Source organism: Nelumbo lutea, chromosome 7, assembly GCF_056320005.1.
Source record: "Nelumbo lutea isolate HS-2025 chromosome 7, American lotus-T2T, whole genome shotgun sequence".
Lineage (NCBI taxonomy): Eukaryota > Viridiplantae > Streptophyta > Magnoliopsida > Proteales > Nelumbonaceae > Nelumbo > Nelumbo lutea.
This window is the reverse complement of record NC_142690.1, coordinates 7,184,863-7,212,497: the sequence shown is the minus strand read 5'-3', so window position 1 is coordinate 7,212,497 and position 27,635 is coordinate 7,184,863. Positions and strand designations below refer to the sequence as shown.

Below are 27,635 nucleotides of genomic sequence, written 5' to 3'. Positions count from 1 at the left end.
TTATCATTTATGAATTCCATAATAAATTCTTTTCATTAACCAACAACATGGATTTGGATTTTTCTAATGTTTCCTATGCCCTCACTTCCAGGGATATTATCATGAAAAGTTCTGTGATAATCATCAACACAACTCATAATGTTTCTTGTTACATTGGATGCCATTATCACAAATTTTACTTCCTTAATTATATAGTAGCTTTTATACTGCAAGTATAAAAATATAAATAAAGCAACACAATTTGATTAGCGGTGCTCATCAAAAACCGAAAAACTGAAAAACCAAACCGATTTTGGAAAAACTGAAGCCAAAGGTACTGGTTCCGTTTTGGTTAACCAATATGAAAAACTAGCAGTTAACCAAACTGACCGGTATATATGTTCTATATATATTTTTATATATTCTATATATTTTTCATATACATTTTATATTATATATATTTATAATATAATATCTTGCATATATTTCTTGTATTTATATTGTATTATTATATATTTATTGATAATATATATTTTAAATTCAAAAAACCGAAAAACCAAAGAACTGAACTGGTTGGTTTCGGTTTTCAGTTTTTCAAAAACTGAAAGACCAGTTTGGTTTATAAAAAAGGCCCACAGTTCGGATAACCGAACCATGAGCACCACTAAATTTGATACTTGTTTCTAGGCAAGAGATATCAAGATGGAGAAGAGGAGAGGAGAAAGAGAGAAGAGAGAAGAGAGAAGAGAGAAGAGAGAAGAGAGACAAATAAAATGGGTTCAAACTTGTAGCTGGCGGCTCCAGCTATTAGCTTATATATTAGGGCGACCTAACTCATAATAAAAAGAAAAGGAAATTACAAGAGTGCCCTTGGGGCACTAAATAACAGAAAAACATAAATAAAATGCCTCAAAGAAGAGGCTAACTGATTCCAACACTCCCCCTCAAGTTTGGACATAGATATCAATCATGCCCAACTTATTACATAAATCATTGTGCTGCGGATGATATAATCCCTTGGTAATAATATCTGCAAGTTGATCTGTGGAACTAACATATGGAGTGCACACTTCCTCATTTATAATTTTCTCCCTAATAAAGTGATTGTCAACCTCAGTATGTTTAGTTCTATCGTGGAGCTCTGGCTTGGAAGCAATGTTGATAGCAGCTTTGTTATCACAATACAAGGATATGGGGCCATCAACAGGAAATCCCAACTCATTCAACAAGTTCTTTATCCACATAAATTTAGCCACTCCATGGGACATTGCTCTATATTAAGCTTCAACACTAGACCTTCCCACAACATTTTGTGTCTTTCTTCTCAATGTGACTAAGTTTCCTCCCACAAAGATGCAATGCCCACTAGTAGACTTTTTGTCATCAATTGATGCGGCCCAATCAGCATCTGTATACACCTCGACCTTTAAGTGACCATTCTTTTGGAAAAGTAAACCAGCCCCTAGGAACTTCTTCAGGTACCTGAGAATTCTATCTGTTGCCTTTAAGTGAGTAGTCTTAGGAGCATGCATGAATTGGCTAAGGACACCCACAACATAGGCAATGTCTGGCCGTGTCATAGGCAAATATAATAGTCTGCCCACAAGTCTAGAATTGTTTCACATCCTTGATGGTCTCATCTTGACAATCACCTAATCTGTGGTTTGGATCAATGGGGGAGTCAGCAGGCTTGACTCTAAGCTTTCTTGTATCCTGTAATAAATCTAGGGTGTATTTTCTTTGAGAAATGAAGATCCCCTTTTTCAAATGGGCCACTTCAATTCCAAGAAAATACTTCAAGGGACCTAGATCCTTCACCTCAAATTGAGTGGCTAGGAACTCCTTTAGTCTCTGAATTTCCACCTTCCAGTCACCTGTGATCACTATGTCATCAACATAAACTATCAAGGCTGCAATTTTCCCTTCTCCCTTTTTCACAAATAATGTATGACCAGTCTGTCACTGTTTATAACCAATCTGCTGTACAGCTAGGTGGAACTTGCTGAACCAAGCTCCCGGTGATTGTTTTAGCCCGTGAAAGAACTTTAACCTGCACATCTTTTCTTTTTGATCTTGGGCATAGAAACTAGGAGGTTGCACCATGTACACTTCTTCTTCAAGATCACCATTCAAGAAGGCATTTTTAATATCTAACTGGTGGAGATCCCAATCAAGGTTAGCAGTAAGATAAAAGAGAACTCTGGTAGAATTCATCTTAGCAACTGGAGCAAATGTCTCTGCATAGTCCACTCCATACACCTGAGTAAACTCTTTCGCCACTAACCGATCTTTGTACCTTTCTACTGTACCATCAACCCTGTGCTTTACTGTAAAAACCCACTTGCACCCTACCGGTTCCTTTCCCACAGGGAGATCCACTAATTCTCATGTGCCATTTTTATGTATGGAATTCATCTCTTCTTTCATTGCATCTGTCCATTCAGGTCCTGAAAGAGCTTCCGCCACATTTTTGGGGATAGGAATACTGTCAATAGAAGAGAGACAAGCATGAAAGGAGGATGAGATGTTCTCAGATAAAGTGGGAGATAGGATGTCTGGTGGTACAGGACCTAACTCCCTTCCTTTATGCAATATGGATATCATGGTTATTGGCAGAGGAAGGATCAATAGCAATAGGATCAGGAACGTCAACGGGAATAATAGTACTTGGTGGAATGTGATCTGTCCCCGGTGAATCTGATGATGTTGGTGGTATAGTTTCATGTTACTCAACAGATTTTGAACCCGGATGGTCCTTGTGGCAATGAAGAAAGACATGGAATGGAGGAGGGTCAGGTAGGGGAGGTAGTACTTGAAGTTGTTTCTCCTCCACTCTATTCTCCCCCTAAGGAGAAACCGGGAAGAAGAGATCACCCTCAAAGAAAGACACATCCATAGAAACATAATATTTCCAAGAGACGAGATCGAAACAATGGTAACCTTTTTGAGAAGAAGGATAGCCCAAGAAAACACAAGGAAGAGCACGAGGGTCAAGTTTACCATGGGTAGGAGACAAGTTTTAAACAAAACAACGACAACCAAATAGGCGAATGGGAATAGAAAAAAGGTGAGCTTTGGGGAATAGGAGCTGATGAGGGGCATTGTACCTTGACACCCGAGATGGCATACGGTTGATGAGATAGGTAGCACATATAACACAACATCCAACAAAAAACGTTTTGGAACACTCATATGGATGAATAACCCATGAGCCACTTCAAGTATATGGCGGTTTTTTTCTATCTGCAACACCATTTTGTTGAGGAGTTTTGGCACAAGAGCTACAATGGATAGACCCACACGAAGCAAAAAACTCTGTGTGATCACTGTGGAAGTATTCTTTGGCATTGTCAGACTGGAAAATTTGGATCCTTGTCTGAAATTGGGTGAATATCATGTGTTGAAAATCTTTTACAATCTTTGGTACTTCATCTCTAGACCACATGGGGTACACCCATGTATATCTGGAATAGTCATCAATAAACGTAATGAAATATTTATAACCAAGATCAGATGGTAAAGTAATAGGGCCCCAAACATCAGAATAAACAATATGGAAAGGAAAACCGGATTTATTATTTTTTGAAGAAAAATGATTTCTATAATGTTTGCTCAACTGACAAGTTTGACATTTGAACTCAGACACTGACACTGATTTAAATAAATCAGGAAGTAAGACCTTTAACGACTCAAACGATAAATGACCCAAACGACTATGTCACAAGTAAACTTGACTCATACTAGACTAACTCGTAGACTCAATGACCGCAAGACTAGCCTTGTTCTCCAACATGTAGAGACCATCCACCATACAACCTCTACCAATCATCTTCCCCAAGTCCAAATCCTGTAGAACATAAAAAGAAGGGAAAAAGGTCACTGAACAGTTTAAAGAGTTTGTAATGCTACTGATAGAAAACAAATTTATAGGTAATTTCGGAACATGTAATACATTAAAAAGGGTAAGTCCAAAAGGAAAGGTTATGGTTCCTTGACTAGCTATGGTGGAAAAAGAACCATTAGCTAATCTCACTTTGTCCCTACTAGATAAAAGTTGATAGGATTGGAATCAATTTGACTTACCCGTCATATGGTTTGAGACTCCAAATCCAATTATCCAAGGGGAATCAGATGAATGGGAAGACACATGGAAGGCTGTGGTAGGATTACCATTACTTGAAGTAGATGCAAAAGAAGTCAAGGTAAGAGAAGCAGAATCCATCTCGCGGATTGCTCTCCATACAGATCCAAGTGGTCATGAAAGGAATTAATGGTATCTTCTTGGGGATCGGCAATGGATGGGTGATCCTGGTGAATGGCAGTAGATGACTGAGACTCCTGAGAGGCCAAGTTTGCTGTATTAAACTTTTTCTAACTTTGCTGTCCCGACTTCTTATTCTGATCTGATTTCTTACTCAACTCCTGGGCCCACTTTGGCTTTCCATGGAGGTCCCAACAAGTATCTCGAGTATGCCTGGCTTTCTGGCAGTGAGTACACCATAACTTATCTTTATCTTCCACTCTCTTCTGGAATTCACCTTTCTTAAAGGAATTGTCTCCTACACCCATACTCCCTTTAGCCACTAAGGCAATCTGCTCCCCCTCGGAGCTGTTCATCACACTCCGCCTGCTCTCTTCGGATTGAACTAGAGCATACACTTCTTGTATTGAAGGAAGATCTTTACTTTCTAATATCTGAACTCTAAGGGACTCATATACAGGGTTCATCCCCAAGAGGAAGGCAAAGACCCGTTGTTGGGAAACTAGAGACTTGTAGGCCTTAGCATCAGCATCACACTTCTAGTCAATGTTCTGATAGTGATCTAGTTCTTTCCATATTGAGGTCAAATCTGAATAATAGGCTGAGAGGGTCCTCTCCCCCTACTTACAAGTAGAGGAGGCAGCTTGCAACTGGTATATTTTGGCATAATGACGTTGCTCTGAATAGGCAGATTTTGCCTGCTCCCAAATATCAACAGCTGTTTCAGCCCACATTTAGGTCTTCCTAACTGGAGGCAACATAGAAAGTAACAGCCATGACATCACCATGCTGTTTTCCTGATCCCACCTATCATTCTCCACCCCCTGGGACTTTGGTCCTTTTGTTTTACCATTTATATAGCCTACCTTCCCCCTGACTGTTATGTATAATTTGATTCCCCTTGACCATTCTAGGTAGTTAAGACAATCAAAAGGTATCACGGCCATGGGAAAACTGATGTCAAAACCCCCACTCGTTCCACTTTGACTAGAGGACCCACTGGACAGGATAGAATCCTCAGATGACATGTTAAAGGATAGTTCTGTTTAAAAAAAGTTCAGCCACAATACTGATAAAAAAAAGTTCAGCCACAATCACAGTTCAGCCACTGTTCAGTCACTGTTCAATTCCAGTTCAGACCCCAGATCAAGTTCAGCCACTGTTCAATTTCAGTTCATCCAGTTCAGACCCCAGTTCAGTCACAGTTCAATCCCCAATTCAGTTCAGACAGTTCAGTCCCTGGTTCAGCCACAGTTCAGTTCAGTTAAGCCTTAGTCAGGTATATTTTTTTTTTGGATCCCACACATCTGGAAAAGTTTCCAAGAATTATAATCGACCACTGTTTTATAGTTACAGGTAATTCTGACCTATATCACCCAGCTATTTGGGCACAGAAATGGATCACACAATCCACTAGACTGAGAACAAAAACTCACTTTACTTACAGGTCATTCAGACTTCCATAACTCCCTTACCTGGGTACAGAAATGGACCACACGATCCACAGAAAACAGGTGGAAGAACCTTCAAAGAAACAATCTTCCCTCTCTTTTGTTTGTTTCTTGACACATGACCAAGAGAGAAGGGAAGAAAGGGCGTAGAAAACTTCAGATCAGTCCAATGCACCTCCTTGACAGGTTCGATCCACAGCAAGAAGAAACTGAGAAAAAAACTGAGAGAAGAGAGAGATCTTGCGGCTTCTAATCTCAGAAAACCCGCTCTGATACCATGTTTCCAGGCGAGAGATCAGAGAAGGAGAAGAGGAGAGGAGAAAGAGAGAAGAGAGACAAAGAAAATGGATTCAAACTTGTAGCTGGCAGCTCCAGCTATTAGCTTATATATTAGGTGACCCAACTTATAATAAAAACAAAAGGAAATTACAAGAGTGCCCCTGTGGCACTAAAGAACAGAAAAACATAAATAAAACGCCTCAGAGAAGAGGCTAACTGATTCCAACAATACTCAAGATAGAAAATTTCACATTTTATCTTGGAAATGGCTCAATCTTCCCTGGGTGCCAAAAATGAATTGTACCTATAATGTTCGTGGATACATTCTAAATTTAAGATATTGACTCTATCTCATAAATGTATTAGTACAGACTGCAAGTATGCAATAAACGGATTATATTAAACATTTATCTTACAATCTCATTATTATTGTTTTTGCAAACATTAACAAGTTGGAATGGACAGGCTAGGATAAGGAGTTTTAACCTTTGCTTTTAGAAAGAGAGAGCGCAACCTTTGATTATTTGATGTACCCCTTGCTCTGGCAACTCCATATCAGCATACAATTGATCTAAGAAAACTTAGAAGGACCTCTTCACTTTCATCTTTTCTTTTATGCCTTATTTCTATTTTACAGGCCATCAGCCACTCATGTTTCATCACGAATGCATAAAGCAACAGCATGCATGTAAAAAATAAGAATATATATTATATTATTTTAAATAACTTTGTGGTTGACTAGTTGACCTACTTGATGCTGTCTAGAAAAAATTAATTGTTACAAGTTAAGGGACTAGAAGAGCTAGGGACAGATCGAAAAGGACTTGGGTGGAAGTAATAAGAAATTATTTAAGCACCAATAATTTAGCAGTGCATATGTCAATGAACAGAACCAAATGACCAAACAGGATTCATGTAGCCAACCCCATATAGTTGGGATAAGGCTTAGATGATGATGATGATGAAGCTTCTTTAGTATATTTTGTGCATTATTTATATCATATTGTGTGCATCGTCTTCTGTTTTATTAGTAAATCTGTCACTTTCTTAAAGGAAAGTTTACAGGGTTTTCATCTATGTTATTGTATCTCACTGCTAAATGCTCAACTTCACACACACACACACTGTGATTCTTGTAAATTTTTTAACAATTATGATCTTTCAATTTGTATCATCTTTCCTATTATTTCCTATAGATTTGATACATTTCGATACAATTTTACTGCTATAAAGGGTATGCTTTTTGGTTTCTAGGTAAATGTTATTGGTAAGTGGTTGACATTCTGATTAACTTTGACTTCACATATTTTTAATTGTTGCAGTACTTCCATCTTTTTCCGGGAATGTTCCAGCAGCTCTGAAAAAGATATTCCCTTCAGCAAATATATCTAGACTCGGGGACTGGTATTTTATTTTTCTTTACTAGTACATAATATGGAAGTGCATTTTAATTTCCTTATTTTTATGATTAGCACTTGCAATTCTACTGATGAAACATAAATGAATGACACAAAAAGAAGGGTCCCTTAGACAAAACAAACCAAACCTTGTGTTTTTCATGATAACTGCAGTAGTGAAAGACATTTTTTTTTTCAATGAAAAGAAGATTGAGACAAGGTGATGGATCTTTGATGCTTATAAAGGGAAATGGTCATCCACATATTATGGGTTCCAAGGGTAGAAAATGAGTACATGACATGGCAAATGTTCTAGAGAAGGTTCAAAGTATCGATAAGATACACCCCATATCAGGTGTATCGTATTGTCTATTTGGTTCATCAATGCACTTTATATAAATAGTTTGATGATATTAATGTTTTTAGATGAGAATAGATGATATGGCAGGTCCCCCTGTCAATTTGTTAGACGAAGTAATAAAAAATAATAATTTTAATCAATGAAAATTCTTGATATGCAAATTTTGAGTATTGAGAGTATTGATACTTTGAACCACGGTTCTAGCTAAGAGTGGGGTCAACAGGACTGAAATATTCAGAACAGTTGTGAAATGAAATGCTAAGTGTGGGAATGTGCCAATGTGTAGGTCCATCTGAATGCAGTTATAATTATTCTTTTTTCCATATTTGAGAAAATTTTCAGTTAGTGCTATAATGTAAGCTTTAGAAGTCTCTATGCAGTTCTTGGTGTTATTATCAGTATGTATTGTGTTCAACATTGGTATGCTTGACACGTGTGTATCTGCATTATCATAGTCCATGTCTCCTTGGGAGATAACCTAGCATTAAGTATTTGCAACTGATACCTTGACAGCTACCCTTTTGATGTTTTTGACACCAACTAGATTGAGAAACAATGTTTTGATCAACTGCATGCCCAAGCTCTGACTGGAATCTCTTTAGTATGGGTCTCTTATGATTCCTCTAACTTTGTCCTTGCCTCATACCTTGTCTGTTGTAATCTTTTGTATGTTGGTTTATTTTTCTCGTCTTTTTTTGATATTATGGACATTTTGGCATTTTATTTTCTTTTATTTTCATTTTTTCTGTATGAATATAATTTGGTTATTGATTTTCTTATAACTATTAGGAACACTGTCAATGGTGATCCTCGTTGGTGTTGCACATTCCTTCTGGATCCTTCTGATCCACTATTTGTTGAAATCGGGGAGGCTTTTATTAGACAACAAGTAGAAGGTATGTCTCACAATACTATCATTAAAATGTTGTTCTATTGATCATTTATTGAGATCCATAAGAATAGAGGGCTGTACCTGTACTCCCTATCTTGGCCACCGTCACTCCTTATGGATGAAGACCATCAACAGCACCTGTAAGAAGTGATTTGTTGTGGTTAAAGGGGGCTGGAAGGGCTAGGGGTAGATAAAAAAGAACGTGGGTAGAAGTAATAAGAAATGATTTAAGTGCCAACAATTTAACAATAGATATGGCGTTAAACAGAATGGAATGGCAAAACAGGATTCATGTAGTCGGCCCCTTATAGTTGGGATAAGGCTTAGATGATGATGATGATGATGAAATGCTGTTCTATTGATCATTTATTTAGATCCATAAGATTAGATGGATGTACTCCCTTAAACACAGTCACTTTGTCTCAAAGGCCACATTATATGTAATGTCCATTAGCCTTGCGTTATGGTAATAGTATATAGAAAAGATGCAGAGTAATATCCAGAAAGCTGGATTTATTTAATTCTAAACTGAAAAAATAGAAGTTTTATTTTTTTATGGCAACTTTGAATAGTTTTATTAGTTGTGGATAAGAATGCCCAACAAGAGCCTAGCACCCGATAGAGATATAGATCAGCCCCTGCTGCCTACCCCTTAGAGCTTATTTTAAATGCATTCAATGAATATATATTAAGGGAATATTTCCTTTTTACAAGTGTTCCCTCTGTTGTCCTTGTTTAGATAGCTCATGTGCTGTGCTATTTGCAGATTATTGGACCCAAATGTAGTGATGGCTAATTCCTAGAACGTGAATTGATAAAGCCTGCATTATGTGGAAATGGCATAATATCTTGATGGACTTAGTTACCTTAAGTTGGAATACCTTGAATGTTGATTGACGTGACTGTATTTTCTATAATTATTTTTTGGAGTCGGGGAGCTTTTCTTCTCTTTTTCTTTACTTGGTATAGGGAAAATTTGGTTTTATTCCATTTCTTGTGTTACATATTATACATATAACAGATACATTATAAAGTTTCTTATCTCAAGAAGGGAAAGAAAAAGAAAAGTACAAAAGTAAATAAAATACTCTTTATCTGACTCGCTTATTAATCTACGGTTAGTGCATCTTGAATCTGGAGAGATATCCTATGACAATATCAAACCGACACAATGATATAAAGCTATCCAGTTTCTGGAGGCAGCTTCCCTTTGCCATTTGAAGTACACCTGATTATCTTGGTTAGTCTTTTGGACTAAGTTTGTGACTGGTTAGTTGCATGTGACAAAATTTTGTTATCATGGAAAGATCTATAGTAGAGGTAATCAAGAGCTGGGCTGGGCCTGGGCCAGGGCCAGGGTTGCAACCTTATATATATATATATGTATTGTATATGCACATTATATACCTATTCCGGGCTGGGCCAAGCTAGAAATGATAACCTCTAATCTCTATGGTTAGCTTCCTATGTTACCAACTTTGATATGACTTTTCCCATCTTTGTTTTCCTAACATATTGTATGTTTATTGCAGAATATGGGGATGTAACTGACATCTACAACTGGTAATCTGTTACTTCCTTAATTCTTCATTAAGTTCTATCTTGACAGAATATAATGTTTTTAAGAATGTATTTTTCAATCTCATACTAAACCATTTTGCATTTGATCCTTTTTTTTTTTTTTTTTTGCTCAGGAACAAGGAAATGTTGGTAATTTTTTATTTTTCTATATATAGAGTATATCCTGATTATAATGCACCTGTGTTTATTGGTGCCCAAATTATAGAGAAAAATCCAGAAATACCTTTCGCAAAGACCTTCAAGATAAGACCAACTTAAAGAACTCAAAATGGTTGTGAAAAACGTTATAACAAAGTTGCCAATTCTTTTAGTGCTTTAAAGAAATTCAAAATCCAAGACAAGTGTGAAATTCTACAGGTGTTTGATCAGTTCTGTGATGATTTTCAGATATCCAATTGGCTGCAAAAATCATTAGTAGAGAGGTCAAGCTATAATACCTGGATAGCTATACATGCCTAGAGTAGAAAGATGCTGAAATAAAGATCTGTAAAAGAAAAGAATATTTCTTGAAGAAGAGAAGAAAGGAGAAAAGGAAGAGAAGAGATTTGAGAGAGAAAAGAGAACAACAATGCTAGAGACCCTCTTCACTATTATTTATAGTCTAAAATAATAAAGAGTACAAAGACCAATATGCCCTTATAGGGTGGCTAACACATAAAACAGCATAAAACAATTAAAATAACTGCTCAAAAAGGACCTAGCAAGAGTGTTGTGGTCCCCATTTCCTATCTAAAACAATAAATAGTAAAAAACTACCACTATAGACTATACAGTTTGTTTAAAACCTCAACACTCCCCCTCAAGTTGGGAGTAAATGTCACACATTCCCAACTTGCATAGATTGTATTCAAACTTGTTTGTTGCAACCCCTTTGTTAAGACATCAGCCAATTGTAGTTCAGAGGAGACATAAGGCAAGGAAACTTCTCTAGTTGTCACCCTTTCTCTTATGAAGTGCTTATCAACCTCAATGTGTTTAGTCCTGTCTTGCTGAATTGGATTGTGGGCAATATTGATTGCAACTTGGTTGTCATAATATAACACCATGAGCCATAGATCTATATTCAGCCTCTTCACTTGATTTAGCCACAACTGACTATTTTTTACTCTTCCATGAGATCAAGTTTCCTCCCACAAAGGTGCATACTCCTGATGTAGATCTCCTGTCATCTAAGCAACCTGCCCAATCTGCATTTGTGTAGGACTCCAACTTTAAATTTTCATGGTTTGAGAAAAGAATCCCTCTACCAAGATGCTTCTTCAGGTATGCAAGTATCCTCTCAATGGCTTCCCAATGCTGAACCTGAGGAGCATGCATAGACTAACTCATAACACTAACAACATAGGAGATGTCTGGATGTGTCATACATAAATATAGTAGCTGGCCTACCATCCTCTGATATCTTCCTACATCCTTAACCAACTCACCATCAAAAGCATTAATTCTATGATTTGGATCAAAAGGAGTATCAACTAGTTTAGTTCCTAGCTTCCCAGTCTCCTATAGTAAATCCAACATATACTTCCTCTAAGAGATGAAAATCCCATACTTGGGTCTTGCAACCTCAATCCCCAGAAAGTATTTCAGTTCACCTAGATCCTTGATCTCAAACTCTTGCTATAGTGACTTCTTGAGTGCAATCAATACTGACAAGAGTGCCTCTCTCCTTTTTACAAAGAGAGTTTGGCCGGATTGAGTCTATGTGTACCCAAAATGGATAAGTGCTCCTCTGAACCTATCAAACCTTGCCTTAGGTGACTGTTTCAAATGATATATAGTGATTTCTTCAGCCTGCAAACTTTTCCCTTACCAACATTCTCATAAAAACTAGCTGGAATGTCCATATATACCTCATCTTGCAGACTACCATTAAGGAAAGCATTTTTAACATCAAGCTGGAATAGAGGCCATGAATAGGTAGCTGGTAGGGACAAGAGAATCTGAATTGAGCTCATCTTAGCAATAGGTGAAAAAGTCTCTAGGTAATCAATACCATAAGCTTGTGTATACCCTTTTGCAACCAACCTTGCCTTGTACCTCTCTATGCTGCCATGAGCCCTGTACTTCACAGTGAACACCTATCTGCATCCGACTATCTCTTTGTCTATAGGAAGATCAGCTATTTCCCATGTTTGATTTTTAACCAAGGCTTCCATTTCTTCTTGCATAGTTAGTTTCCACTTAGGTTTGGAGAAAGCTTCACTGGCATTCCTGGGTATAGACACAGAATCCAAGGAAGAAAGGAAAGCATGGTAGGAGGGTGATAAGGCACTATAGGAGAGATGGTGTGAAATGCAATGGGTTGTACACTTTCTCTTCCCTTTGCGGAGTGCAATGGGAAGATCAACATCAGAGGGATTAGCTGCCACAATAGTGTTAGGTGCAGAAACATCATTATTAGGGAAAATAGTAGGCTCAAGCTCAAGGGAAATACCTAGAACTATATCAATTGAACTTGGGATCTCAGATGGATTGATGGAGAGTGGTGCAAATTCTTCTATCTGAGCATGTGTGGAGTCAACCCTCTTCTAGTGGCACTAATAGAATTGTGAGACTGGCCATAGTGGATCAGGCAGTGGGACTGTAGTTGCTAATGGTGGAATAGGTGGATCAAATGAAGGAACAAATGACACTGGAAGAGGGACAATTTGTGAGTTCTCCTCTCCAAAGCACTCCCCCTAAGGATAACCACCCAAGAAAAAGAAAGTAGACTAAAAAAAGGTAACATCCATTGTAACAAACCTATTCCCCGACATTGGATCATAACAAAAATACTCCTTTTGGTTTTGAGCATACCTAAGGAAAACACATTTCTTGGCCTTAGGATCCAATTTCTTGCGATGAGAACCAAGAGTGTGAACAAAGGAGACACACCCAAAAACTTTCAAAGGTATATGAAATATCTTCCCATTTGGAAAAAACAAGCTGAAAGGTGCCTTAAACTCCAAAGTGCATGAAGGAACACGATTCATCAGATACAAAGCTGTGAGAATTGCCTCATATGAGAGCAGTTGAAAGGATTCTCAGGTACTTGAAGACTTGCCCAGGAAAGGGAATTCTATTCAGAAAACACAATAAAATTGAAATTGAAGCTTATACTGATGCAAATTGGGCCAGTTCTACTGGGGACAGAAAATCAACTTCAGGATATTGTACATTTGTTGGAGGGAACCTGGTTACATGGCGGAGTAAGAAGCAGAATGTGGTTGCTAGATCAAGTGCGGAGGTTGAATATCGAGCTATGGCTCATGGTGTTGCTGAACTTCTGTGGCTTAGGACCCTTCTTGGTGAGCTTGGCATAAAAGTTGAGGGTCCTCTCAGGCTGTACTATGACAACAAGACTGCCATCAACATTGCAAATAACCCAGTGCAACATGACAGGACGAAACATATTGAGATTGATCGACATTTTGTTAGAGAGAGAATAGTCTCGGGAGAACTCTGCATTCCTTATACTCCATCCGAGATGCAGATTGCAGATGTACTGACTAAAGGGTTGGTTGCAACAAAATTCTTGGACCTTCTTGGCAAGCTAAACATGACTGACATCCATGCTTAGCTTGAGGGGGAGTGTTCTGCATTCCTTATACTCCATCCGAGATGCAGATTGCAGATGTGTTGACTAAAGGGTTGGCTGCAACAAAATTCTTGGACCTTCTTGGCAAGCTAAACATGATTGACATCCATGCTTAGCTTGAGGGGGAGTGTTAAGTTGACTGTTTTTATGTATTGTTGGTTCGGCTGATAAGTGTACATGTTAGTTAGTATTGGGTTTTAAGCTGTTAGGTACTGGGCCTTTCTTTTTGGGCCCAAGTCTGTTTAGTGTTTTAAGCAATCTGGGTGTCCCATCACTAATCAGGGGCATTCCAGACATTTCATGTAACACTGTATTGTAATCTACTATAAATAATAGTACTGTCGCCCGGGTTACTCAGTTTGACTTTCTCAGCACTTGTTTGCCTTCACCTCTCTTCTACTACTTCAGCTATAACCTTTCAGCAAACAATTATAATTGTAAAATATACATTATTAAAGTAAAATATTCATTTTGTGTGTTTATATACTAATTTATTTTTATTATTTTCTTATTTGTTAGGGTTTTAATCAACACAAACATTAGTAACTGCTGTATTGAACCCTCAAAACATAGTTGTCAAGGCAATGCCTAGGTCTAGGCGACTAGGCGGTTTTACAGTGTCACCTTGCCCAAATGCCTATAGTTTTGTATACTAGGCGACTGCCCAGAGACTTAGGCAGGCGACTAGGTGGGCGCCTAAATCCAGCTTCAGTGCTCTTTTTTTTTTTTCGAAAAAACAGGGGCTTCTTCTCTTCCAGCCCAGCTTCAGTTCTTTTTTTCTTCGAAAAAACAGGGCTCCGTCCCTAAACTCCTCCTCCAGCTCAAATTCAATGCTTTTTTTTTTTTGAAAAAACAGGGGCTTTGCCCCTATTCTCCTCCCTTCCTAGTTCCTGGCTTCCTACACTTATTATTTTTAATAGCCGAACCTACTCCCTTCCTAGTTCCTAAACTTATAAAATAGTTTAGGTCAGATTTCATTGTCTAGGCGACTAGGCGTTGCCTAGGCACCTGGGCGCCCATGGTCGCCTAGCCTCGCCAAGTTGCCTTGACAACTATGCATCAAAGACTTCAAAACTTGAACCAATAAGAAAGGATGAACTTAAAATTTTGTCTAATCAACACATTTTCTTTTCTTCTTTTCCTATAACAAAAATAGGGGTTCAGCCCCTATATTTTTTGAATTTTCTTTTCTTATTTTTCTTCTCATGAATATGTTGATTTTCTATACTTTAAGATGGAGTTTATAATTTTCTCATGAAAATTATGAATAATTATTAAGGAAATAGGGTTATGGAACCTAGGGAACTACCCTAGGATATGTCTTTTGCTTAAAAAGGTCCATCACCTATGTGATGTCTAGGCACCTGCCTAGGTGATTATGCAACAAGGTGCCCCCCTGTTGCCTAGGCACCTTGAAAACTATGCTTATTCCATTAGGTTTTTCTCATTCTTTATGAACTTGTCAAAATAGTTTGAAACCAATATTTTCAACTTTTTGTTATTTGAACAGTATATCTATATTGCTTACCCAGATTTTAAACCACTGCTCATCATGTTCAATGCAGTGATACATTCAATGAGAACTCTCCACCTACAGATGACCCAACATTTATCTCATTGCTAGGAGCTGCTGTTTACAAGGCAATGGCCCAGGGTGATAAGGATGCTGTGTGGCTAATGCAGGTATTTTTCTTAGCAAGGGGTGGGGAGGGAGCAAATCTTTTGGGCACAATTGCAAGGAAATTTGTATCATTGTATGGGGAGATAAAAGCTTTTTATCTCTCCCACTGATGCTTGTAACATGTACTTTTTTAATTTTCATTAATAAAATGCTCAGTTATTGATAACAAAATTTGGGTATTTTTCTTACTTATTTCCATATGCATGCAACTATCATTAGTAGTTCTTCATATCTTGCATATAGTCCCATAAATTGTGAATTTCATTGGAATCTTGTGAACTTGTACCTAACATACTTCTTCTGTATCTACTCCTCCATGTCTTCCATAAGTAACAAGGATTTTGCTAATGGTCAAAAGTAGATATACAGCAAGAGCTCCCAAACCTAGATTCACAATGGTGGAAGCAGCCAAAGCATAGTAAAATTAAGCCAAACAAAGTACATTGGCAATGATCTAAACTACAGGACGACCATTAAGAATTAAAACCAGAAACAAAAGTTTGGCTCCCAGGCACCAATTATCCCTTGTGTCCAGGTCCCCACATTAACTCTCCCTGACCTATAACTTCCCTGGCTTAGCTGTCCACAAGTGAATTGGTTGGTATTTGAATTTATCTGAAACAGCTATTGGCCTTAAGTTTTAATGGTCTTATCTTCTAAATTTGGTGTCTCCATTGCCAATCGCCCTTTGCATAGTTACCTGTCCACCCAATGACAACCTATGTACTATGTATGCTTGACATTTTTTATACTTTGATAAGATGAATCACAGTTGTTCTTTTACATAGCTGCATGGCCAGGATCCTGAATATTATAAATCTTACCATTCTGAACTTTTTACAATATGAGTAAAAGTTTAGCTGATGATTTACACTTAATAATTTGCTGATGTGCAGGGTTGGCTATTCTCGTCAGAGTCCACTTTCTGGAGACCACCACAGATGAGAGTAAGCAGTTAGCAAAAGAAATAAAATACCTTTACCAGATTTTTTTCTCATGTTTGGACATTTGTTACTTGAACAATTGAACAAACCCTTCCCTCTCCCTCAACAGCCTCAAAGAAAATGTATAGAAGAGAGAGAGAGACACAACCCTGAGTCAAATGATCTAGATTAACTCATATTACTTCACATGCGTATTATTTTATTTAAAGGGTCCATGTGAATCTGAGGCTCAACCTGGAGTTCTGGGGAAGCAGCAATGGTTGACTTAATGTAACATATGAAAATAGAATATACAAACTGTAATTACAATATGTACATTATCTATAAAGGCATGCACCTTGTATAAAGCATACAATTTTTATGATCCTTATATATGAAGCATGAACCTCAATGGTTTCCACTTCAATTTTACTTTTTGTTATAGGGGGGGGGGTAACCATTTTATTGTGCTCCCCTTCACATAATATAATTAATTAAAGGGGAAAATCAAATGAAGAAAATGTACCTTAATGTGGTCCAGCCTTCCCAAGACCCCAAATATCTAGGACCAACATCGGATAATGGCCTTTTAACCAATAGATGCTTCTTGAAAGGATCCTGAATTCTCTTTTCTTGCTCATCCTAAGGTGTGGCACTAGACAGAATGGAATGGGGAAACAGAATTCATGTAGCCAACCCCATATAGTTGGGTTAAATCTTAGATGATGATGAAGACACATCTTGAAGGAAACTATTATTATTATTATTATTAGTATTATTATTATTGTTATTGACAAAGCTTTCTGTAATAACTAATACTGACAATACATTTTCTTGATACAAAGAGGTTAGAAAGGAAAAGATAGTCTTGAGATGTCAGTCAAAACCCTAAATGAAACTTAAAGAAAAAAAGGTCAACCATCTCAATAACCATACCGGAATTAGACCAAATATTGCATTCAAAAGAGGATCTTTCATGTCTTTGAACTTTGGATGAACCGTTATCTATTCAAAACAAAGATAACGATTATCAGCAAAGTGCCTCCTATTTTCCTGTTCTTTTCCTTCAAGTCTTTCTATTTTTCTCTCAAAATACTCCAAAATGCAGAGAAAGGAATGGTATTCTATGAAGTTTGGCCTTTATGCTACCAGAAAAGATGGCCAAGTAGAGAATACTTATTTGAATTAACAGGTCTCTGAAACTCAGTTTTCTAAAGAGAGAGAAAAGGATGAAATGAAGTCAACAACCCTCCATGTGATGAGCAAGTTTTTGACATCTTAATTCTAGTGTACATGAAATGAAGACTGATCAATTGAAATCATGTACTTTTCAAGCAATCAATAATCTATATAACATTAAGAGAAAGGAACCATGTCAATGCTTCCACCCTTGTTTAGCATGTCTTCATTGGTTTGAAATTGTATTGCAGGACTAATTCCTAACTATAGTGTTTATTTTTTGGCTTTTCACCAAGTAGAAAAGAAAAAACAATGATCTGGCCACCCCTCATTGTCTTATATACTCATTAAAAAAGATTGATTACAATGACTAATATGCCCTTAATAGGGCGGCTACTGCTAACAACATAAAAATAATCCCAAAAAGTAATAAAAAAGCAACACAAACTAATGGGCCTGGGCCCAACAACACTAACTAATGACCCAATGACACTAACTACTGATTATGTACAAGAAAAACATAAAAAACTACTGAGTTTCAACAGCCCCCCTCAAGTTGGCAGTAGATGTCACACATTCCCAACTTGCATAGATCATGCTCAAGCTTATTTCTTGCAAATCCTTTTGTGAGAACATCAGCTAGCCATAAGTCAGATGCAACATATGATAAACACACTTCTCCAAATGTCACCCTTTCTCTTATGAAATGTCTATTCACCTCTATATGCTTTGTTCTATCATACTGAACTGGGTTATGAGCAATCTTAATTGCTGCTTGATTATCACAGTACAACATCATAGGTTCTTCTGTATCAACTCTAACCTTTCCTAATAAGGGCCAAACCTATAGAAGCTTTGAAACACCATGTGCCATAGCTCTATATTCAGCATCTACACTTGACCTGGCTACAAATGATTGCTTTTACTCACCCATAAAATTAGGTTACCTCCGACAAGAGTGCATACTCCTGATATGTAGATCTCTTGTCATCTAGGCACCCTGCCTAATCGACATCTATGTAAGGTTCTAGCTTCAGGTGTCCATGGTCAGCAAACAAAGTTCCTCTGCTTGATTGTCCTTTTAGATAGGAAAGTATCCTATTAATGGCTTTCTAGTGTTGAACTCATGGGGTATGCATGTACTGACTCACCACACTAACTGCATAGGAGATATTTGGCTGAGTTATGCACAAGTATACCAATCAACCCATCAATCTTTGATACCTCCCAACATCCTTTACTGGCTCACCATCTGTAGCATTAATTTAGTGATTCGGGTGAATGGGTGTATCAATTGGTTTAACCCCAAGCTTTCTTGTCTCCTATAGTAGGTCCAACACATACTTCCATTGGGAAATGAAGATGCCATGTTTAGACCTTGCCACCTCAATGCCTAGAAAATACTTCAGCTCCCCAAGATCCTTAATCTCAAACTCTCGGTGTAAGTTTTTCTTCAATGCATCAATCTCACTTAAGTCATTTCTTGTGGCTACAATGTCATCCACATATACTATCAACACTGACACCAATGATCCCCTTCTCTTCACAAAAAAGTATGATTATATTGGGTTTGAGTATAACTAACTTAATCAATGCACTCCTAAACTTGTCAATCACCTTTGGTTGATTGTTTTAAACCATATAATGACTTCTTCAATATGCATACCTTTCCTTTGGCTATATCACTATAAAGACCAGTTGTAAGGTCCATGTACACCTCTTCTTGGAAATCTCCATTAAGAAAAGATGATGTGAGATACAATGGGTTATGCACTTTCTCTTCCCCCGAAGTGCAATAGGAAGGTCTAGGTCATTTGCAATGGTGTTAGGAACATGTGTGATAGTATCAATAGGAACTAAAAAATTAGATGGAGCATAAGGCATACTTGGGTCTATGTTAGCCAAATTTGGAATCTTAGATAAACTAATGGGAAGTGATCTAGGTTCCTCTGTTGTGGAATCAACCTCCCTGTGTTGTCATAGGCGTTGTCATGTAAAGAACCGAGAAGCAAGGCATGATGGAGCAGACAAAGTAGGTGGAATAGGTGGGTCAGACACTGGAGTAAGCAAAGGAGTTGGAATAGGAAGTGGTGTGGAATGCTCATTTCCTCCCCCAAAACACTCCCCCTAAGAAAGACTCCCTGAAAAGAAAGGTGTGGAATCAAAGAAAGTGACATCCATTGTGACTGCTGACTCCCTGACACTGGATCATAACAACAATACCCTTTTTGATTTCTTGTATACCCGAGGAATAACACTTCTTTGCTTTAGTGTTCAGTTTCGAGCAGTGAGGACCAAGGATATGAACAAAGCATACACATCCAAACACCTTCAATGGAACATGAAACATCTCCCCCTCGGGAAAAAGAAGACTGAATGGAGTAATGTATCCAAGAACACAAGAGGGTACCCAATTAATCAAGAAGACTGCTGTGAGAACTGCACCGCCCCAAAACTGAAGTGGAAATGTGGAGCTCACCATCATACTTCTTGCCACTTCCACAATATGTCTATTCTTCCTTTTTGCTACACCATTCTGTTGTGGAGTATATGTGCAACTGCTTTGATAGACTATTCCATGCTCTAATAGATATGATGCTAGTTTTTTCTTAAAGTATTCCCTAGCATTATCTGATTTGAATATCTTTACTTTTTTTGAAAAAGTTGAAGTAAATTTTATTAATGAGAATAATAGTCATACAAAGAGGGAAGAACCATAAACCAGATCCGCCTCAGGAAAAGATCAGAGATCCCATAGACCAACTGAAATAAGCATCAGAAACATATTCTGATTATAGAAATCAGGTAGGACAGATAGCCAGGATGCTAATCTAGCCACAATACATTGGATAAACTCCTTAGGGATCTTCGTCTCTTGTCTAAAAATTCTGTCATTTCTCTCTGACCATATAGTGTTGATTATTGTTGCTGGGATAGATCTCCAAATGTATTTGCCCTTCTTCGATAAGCCCTGGAAGTGCCAGCTTTGTAACAGATCCTCTACTGTGCTTGGTATTACACAACAAACACCCTCAGCAGAGAGGAAATGGGACCATATTCTCCAAGAAAGCTTGCAATGAATGCAGAGATGGTCCATGGATTCCTCATTCAGACCACAAATTCCACAACTTAGGTCCTCTAAACTGAATCCCCTCTTAGCTTGGTTGTTTCATGTTAGGCATTTTCCTAGTGCAGAGGCCCAGACCAAGAAATTGATGTTATATGGGGACGAAGGGAACCATGTTTGCTTACATGGGAAGTCTGCATTCCTACTGCTAGTTAGACCATCAACAAAAGATCTAACCGAGAAATTCCCATCAGCTATCCAGGTCCAGGTCTATTGGTCTCTCAACTAGGGGTGAAAGGAGAAACTATTTAGGCTTCTCAGCAGGTTCACAACTTCAACTACTTCCCAGTCTTGAAAATCTCTTTGGAATTTGGGTTTCCACACCACTTCACCTTGAACTAACTTGAAAGAGTCAGCAACAATTGCCTCTTTATCCTCAACCATTGAGAACAAAAGGGGAAATCTCTCTTCCAAAGATACATCGTTTAGCCATTTGTCCTTCCAAAAATGAACTCTACCTCCATCACTTAACTAGAATCCCACTCCTTTTAGGAACATAGGAAGTGTTTTCATGATGGCTTTCCATAGAGAGCATCTGTAAGAGGGAAGCGTAACAACAGTCATCCATCTCCCCGATTGAAGCCCATACTTGGATGCGATGAGCTTCCTCCAAACTGTGTTAGCACCATCTGATGGAACTGTTGTACCAAAGGAGGTACCTCATCCTAAGATCTCATCAAGTGCACCAGAGAATACCATGAATGGTCATCCACAAATAGAAGAAAATAATGGTAGCCACCCATAGAAGGAACATGATATGGTTTCAAAACATTAGTATGAATAATGTCAAAAACTAAAGAACATCGTTTATTGCTTACCATAAATGAATGTCTACAATGTCTTTCTAGTTGACAACGATCACACTTCAAACTGGAAAACTTAATTGACTCAAATAGTTTTGGAAACAGAAAACACAAAGACCCAAAAGATAAATGCTCTAACCGATTATGCCAAAGCATAATCTAACCTATTGACTCTGACTCATTACTCCTGCTACTAACAGGATGGTTTTGATGACTGGAATGACCATTGAGAAGGTAGACTCCATTCACCTCACGACCACTTCCAATCGTCCTCTTTGACTCCAGATCTTGCAAAACATAATGAATAGGAGAAAATGTTATTGGACAATTTAAATTTTTGTCAAACTGCTCATAGACAAAGGGTTAGTACTCAATCTAGGAACATGGAGTACAAAAGGCAGGGTAATGGTATCAATTATTTTGATAAACCCCTTCCCAGCTGTTTCTACTGTAGCTACAGTAGTCCGAACCAGTAAGGAGAAGAAGAAAGAGAAGGAGAAGAAGGAGAAGAGAAGAAGAAGATGAAAGAATTGTCGAACCTGATAGCTAAACCCTATCAGTCGACCTCTTAATAGTGATTAGGCTTCTAATTAAATGTACAAGGACTAAACTGCCCCTACTTAAGTATGGGACAGAGAACCTCTAATAAGACTGCCACATAAGCTCATAACTTGGTTGACTAATCTACCCTTATTCGCCTAACTCTAACACTCCCCCTCAAGCTGGAGAATATATGTCATATAATCCCAGCTTGTTACATATATAGTTCACTCTCCCTGAGCTTAAGGCTTTTGTAAACAAATCTGCCCACTAATCACTAGAGCTTACATGTTCTGTGCTTATCTCTCTAGTAAGAACCTTCTCCCTCACAAAGTGGCAATCAATCTCTATGTGCTTTGTTCTCTCATGAAAAACAAGGTTGGATGAGACATGGAGCGCAGCTTGATTGTCACAGTACAACTTTATAGGTTTATCCATGTGGAACCCGATTTCTTGTAGGAGATTCCTCAGCCACACTACTTCACATGTAGTGTGTGCCATGGCTCTGTACTCGGCTTCAGCATTGTTTCTAGCCACAACCGTCTGCTTTTTACTCTTCCACATCACAAGATTTCCTCCAAGAAATGTGCAGTAACCTGTAGTAGATCTTCTATCAGACACAGAGCCCGCCCAATCTGCATCCGTGTACCCAACTACTTCAAGTTTTCCTCCTGGTTTATACAATAGCCCATGGCCCGGAGCTCCCTTCAAATATCTTACAATTCTAAGAACTGCATCCCAGTGAGATATATGAGGGTTCTGCATAAATTGGCTCACCACACTGACTGCAAAGGAGATGTCTGGTCTCGTCATAGTCAAATAGTTCGGCTTCCCTACTAATCGTCTATACCTTCCAGGATCATCAAATATTTCCCCTGTATCACTACTCAATTTAACATTTGGTTCCATAGGAGTCTCAGCCGGTTTTGCACCTAACAATCCTGTTTCGTCCAATAGATCAAGAACATATTTTCTTTGGCACAGGTTTACACCTTGTCTTGATCTAGCAACTTCTATACCCAAGAAATACTTCAATGTCCCAAGGTCTTTTGTTTGAAAATGATTTTGCAAAAAGACCTTGAGTTTGTCGATCCCCAATTTGTCACTGCCAGTTATGACAATATCATCCACATAGACCACTAATAAAATCTTTCCAGCTTCTGAGTCATAGCTGAACACTGAGTGATCAGCCTGGCATTGTTTCATTCCAAAATTCTTCACCACTTTACTAAACTTCCCGAACCAAGCACGAGGCGATTGCTTCAACCCATAAATTGCCTTTTTCAGTCTGCACACCTTACCAACCTCCCCCTGAGCATCAAACCCAGGTGGTTGCTCCATATATACCTCCTTTATAAGGTCACCATGAAGGAAGGCATTTTTTATGTCAAGTTGAAATAAGGGCCAATCATACATAACTGCCAGGGAAATTAACACACAGACAGAGCTAATCTTAGCCGCTGGAGAGAAAGTCTCCATATAGTCCACTCCATACAACTGTGAATACCCTTTAGCAACAAGTCTGGCTTTCAGACGCTCCACACTACCATCTGGCAAGTATTTAACAGTATACACCCATTTACAACCTACAACATGCTTACCGGGAGGAAGAGTAGTGAGCTACCACGTGTGAGTATGCTGAAGAGCAGAGAGTTCCTCCTCCATTGCCTGCCTCCACCTAGGTGAAATAAGAGCCTCTTGGACATTGTTAGGTATGGAAATAGATGACAATAGTGAAACAAACTGGCGATGTGAGGCTAAAAGGCGAGATACTGAAACAAAATTGGAAATGGGATGGAGAGTAGAACTACGTTTACCTTTCTGTAAGGCAATGGGTAGGTCAAGTCCTGAAGGTTTAGGAACAGGAGCAACAATAGGATCCGCGGACAAGGTAGAAGCTGGAGGAGGGGCTGGTGTCGTTCGACGTGTATACACTTGCCGAATTGGTGGTTGTTTAGTAGGGATCTGCACTGGATGAGGTGACGAGTCAACTCCAACAGGAACACCCGGAACGAGATCACTGACCAGAAGAGGAAGAGGAAGTAAAGGTGGAGACAAAGATGCTTCGGTTCCTTAGAAGAAGGGAACAAACTTAGAAAATGTGACATCAGGACAGACATAACACTTCCGAGTAATGGGATTGTAACACTTGTACCCTTTTTGAGTCCGAGAGTAGCCAAGAAAGACACACTTAATGGAGCGTGCATCCAACTTGTCTATTCCAGGACTCAGATTGTGAACACAGCACACACAGCCAAAGATACGAGGTGTTAATGGAAAGGGAGACAAGGTGGGGAACAAGATAGAGAAGGGAGACCGACCATGAAGAATAAAGGAGGGCATCCAATTAATGAGGAAACACGCAGTAAGTACAACATCACTCCAAAACTGTTTAGGAACACTCATATGATGAAGAATAGACCGAGCTGTTTCAAGGAGATGACGGTTCTTCCGTTCAGCCACCCCATTTTGTTGAGGAGTGGATGCACAAGAAGTTTGATGAATGATGCCATGCTGTTCTAAATACTGTCGAAAGGAAGTTAGAAAATATTCACGACCATTATCTGAATGAGGAACTTTGATTGGAACACCAAATTGTGTACGTATTTCAGCATGGAATTTTTGAAATATGGAAAATAATTTACTCATTTCTTTCATTAAATAAATCCATGTCATTCTTGAACAATCATCAATAAAAGTGACAAAATACTTGTAACCATTATAAGACTCTTTTGATTGGGCCCCAAACATCTGAATGAACCAAAGCAGAAGGACTCAACATACGACTTTCAACTCTAGGATTGAATGAAACACGACGATGTTTCCCAAACTAACACGACTCACACTGTAACACTGACAAATGACTCAAAGACGGAACTAGTATCTTGAGTGCCTTGAGAGAAGGATGTCCCAGTCGACAATGCCACTGTAGAGGAGTGAGTGAAGTCTGAAGTGCAACTGACGATCCACCACCGTCAAGGTAATACAATCCACCAGCTTCATGCCCCCCACCAATCTTCTTCCCTGTCCTGAAATCCTGAAAAACACAAGAGGAAAGGAAAAAAGTAACAGAGCAGTTAAGAGTCTTGGTTAATTTACTAATAGACATAAGATTGAATGGAAACTTAGGGACATATAGAACAGATGATAAAGAAAGAGAAGTCATGTCAACATTGCCAACACCACAGATGGGAGAGGAGGAACCATTGGCAAGGGTAATAGTTTGAGATGTAAAGTTTCAGAGAGAGAAGAGAACACACCTGGAGTCCCGGTCATGTGATCAGAGGCTCCAGAGTCAATAATCCAAGGAGAGGTTTTAGATGACAAGCAAGCTATACCTGAGTGGGCAAGAGTAGTAGTAGTGCGCTGTGAAGTGGACTGAAGGAACTGCTCATACTCATCACGCGGTACACTCACCATGTCCCTTCCGGAAATAGATGTAGATGTGGAAGGAGTTAGGTCTGCCTGTTGATTATCACTGACATCAACCCCACCAGCAACAGCATGATTGGCCCATTTAGAGGGAGGGCGGCCATGAAGATCATAACAGAAATTTACGGAATGTCCTTCCCTACCACAGTGGGTACACTTCCTTGTAGAGCTGCCTTTTTCTTTGCCACGGCCTCCCCCTTTCGTACCACGTCCACCTCCTCTGGCTGTCACAAAAGCTGATCTATCAGACTGTGTGGGATTCTCTGTCTGTCCAAAAGAAATCCTGCGAAGCCGAGCAAACACTTCCTCAAGTGTAGGAAGGGTAGAGCCCCCCAATATTTGGGCTCTAACTGGTTCATACTCTGATTTCAACCCCACTAAGAACCTTGTGACATCTAGTTGTTCCCTCTGTTGTTGCTGAACCTTAACATCTGGAGTGAGAGGATGATAGACATTGAGTTCATTTCTGAGGTTCTTCATACTGGCATAGTACTCTTCTAGGGTTTTATTTCCTTGTTGCAGACCAAAGTACTCCTAATAGAGCTGATATACCCTTGTAGTATTATCTTGCCCAGAATACAACTTCTTGGCATGTTCCCATATGCCCTTAGTTGTGTCTAAGAACATAAAGTTGGCACTTATTTTGGGTTCCATACTGTTCCATAGCCATGTCATGATTTGAGCATCCTCCTGTTCCCAATCATCAAACCCTAGAGAGTCAGCCAGTGGTTTATCTTCTTTCACATGCTTCACTTTTCTCTTTGTCTTGAGAAAAACTTCCACCAACTTGGCCCATGGAACATAGTTCTCACCATTCAGTTTAATTGTGGTCATCTGTACACCTAGATAGTCAGAGGAAACCACCACACTAGGTTTCTGATCACTACAGCCATCTCCCATTGCTGCTATGATACTCTTTCAATGCTGCCTCTAGTCTAAATTCCCAATCACCAATTAAGTGCTGCTGTCAAGAGTTTGATGTTCCAGAACCTACAGCAGTCCCTAAACACAATGATAGATACACACGCCTTTGTTCTTATCCACACCACTACTGATTTCACAGAAAAAAAAAAAAGACTACACCGACATTAATTCAGCACTTACTAACCACATGCAAGCTCTCTTACAACTACTCAACAGAGTTTGTGCATCACAAGCACCACCACACAGCCATAGCTGTCACACACAATACAGACCTGCTTTAATGCTTTTAAGAGGGCACCACAAGACCAACAAAACTCAACTAGTACCATTGCATTACACCTTGCACCATTCGGCCACCTACAGTAGCAGCCCTTACACCATTTGGTCACTGTAAACACAGCCTGTTCTTGGAATTTTTCCAAGACCCAGGGCAACAACCAACCTAGTTCTCTAGGTTCTGATCAGTCCTCTCAAGTTCTTGAAGATTTTCAACCCAGAAATACCATCAGCACACAGAGGAGAGATAACCAGCCTTCGTTTGAGAGCTTCAGCCAACCATTCACTGCTGAAGTTGTTTTCTTAGGAAAGGAGGTTCTGTGCACCAGAAAAAAGAAGAGCTGTGATGTTTCAGGCCTGGGATGAACCACTTTTCTCCATTGACAGCCCAGAGAAGAAAAGGAGAGAACTGAAGCACGAACTGAAGTTGCCACGAACTGAAACAGGTCACGAACTGAAGTTGTCACGCTCTGATACCTTGTTTCTACTGTAGCTACAGTAGTCCGAACCAGTAAGGAGAAGAAGAAAGAGAAGGAGAAGAAGAAGAAGAAGATGAAAGAACTGTCGAACCTGATAGCTAAACCCTATCAGTCGACCTCTTAATAGTGATTAGGCTTCTAATTAAATGTACAAGGACTAAACTGCCCCTACTTAAGTATGGGACAGAGAACCTCTAATAAGACTGCCACATAAGCTCATAACTTAACCAAGGTGAGTTGACTAATCTACCCTTATTCGGCTAACTCTAACACCAGCAATGGGAACATGGGATTTATCATCCGTGGAGGCTCTATCTCTACCAGAGTAGAGGTGGTATGAGGATAAGATGGTGGAAACATTGGTCATATATTTTGAGGTTCCTGAGTTTATAATCCAAGGAGGTCCCTCTTTACTTGTAGTGGAGGCATAATTTGTAGTGGCATTTGAACTACCTATGTGTGAAAATGAAGTAGAATGACTAGTTCCTGGGTC

The 27,635-nt window shown here is 38.9% G+C and overlaps 1 protein-coding gene across 1 annotated transcript in view; it reads left to right on the top strand.

Moving 5' to 3' along the window:
- CYL1 (alpha-N-acetylglucosaminidase family / NAGLU family) overlaps window positions 1-27,635 on the top strand; it is an 83,584-nt gene that overhangs the window by 35,550 nt on the left and 20,399 nt on the right. The window contains exons 7-11 of the mRNA XM_088954958.1: window positions 7,293-7,374; window positions 8,518-8,624; window positions 10,153-10,183; window positions 15,344-15,461; window positions 16,356-16,406. Of these exons, the coding sequence (XP_088811084.1) occupies window positions 7,293-7,374; window positions 8,518-8,624; window positions 10,153-10,183; window positions 15,344-15,461; window positions 16,356-16,406 (389 nt within the window). The remainder of the gene's footprint in view (window positions 1-7,292; window positions 7,375-8,517; window positions 8,625-10,152; window positions 10,184-15,343; window positions 15,462-16,355; window positions 16,407-27,635) is intronic.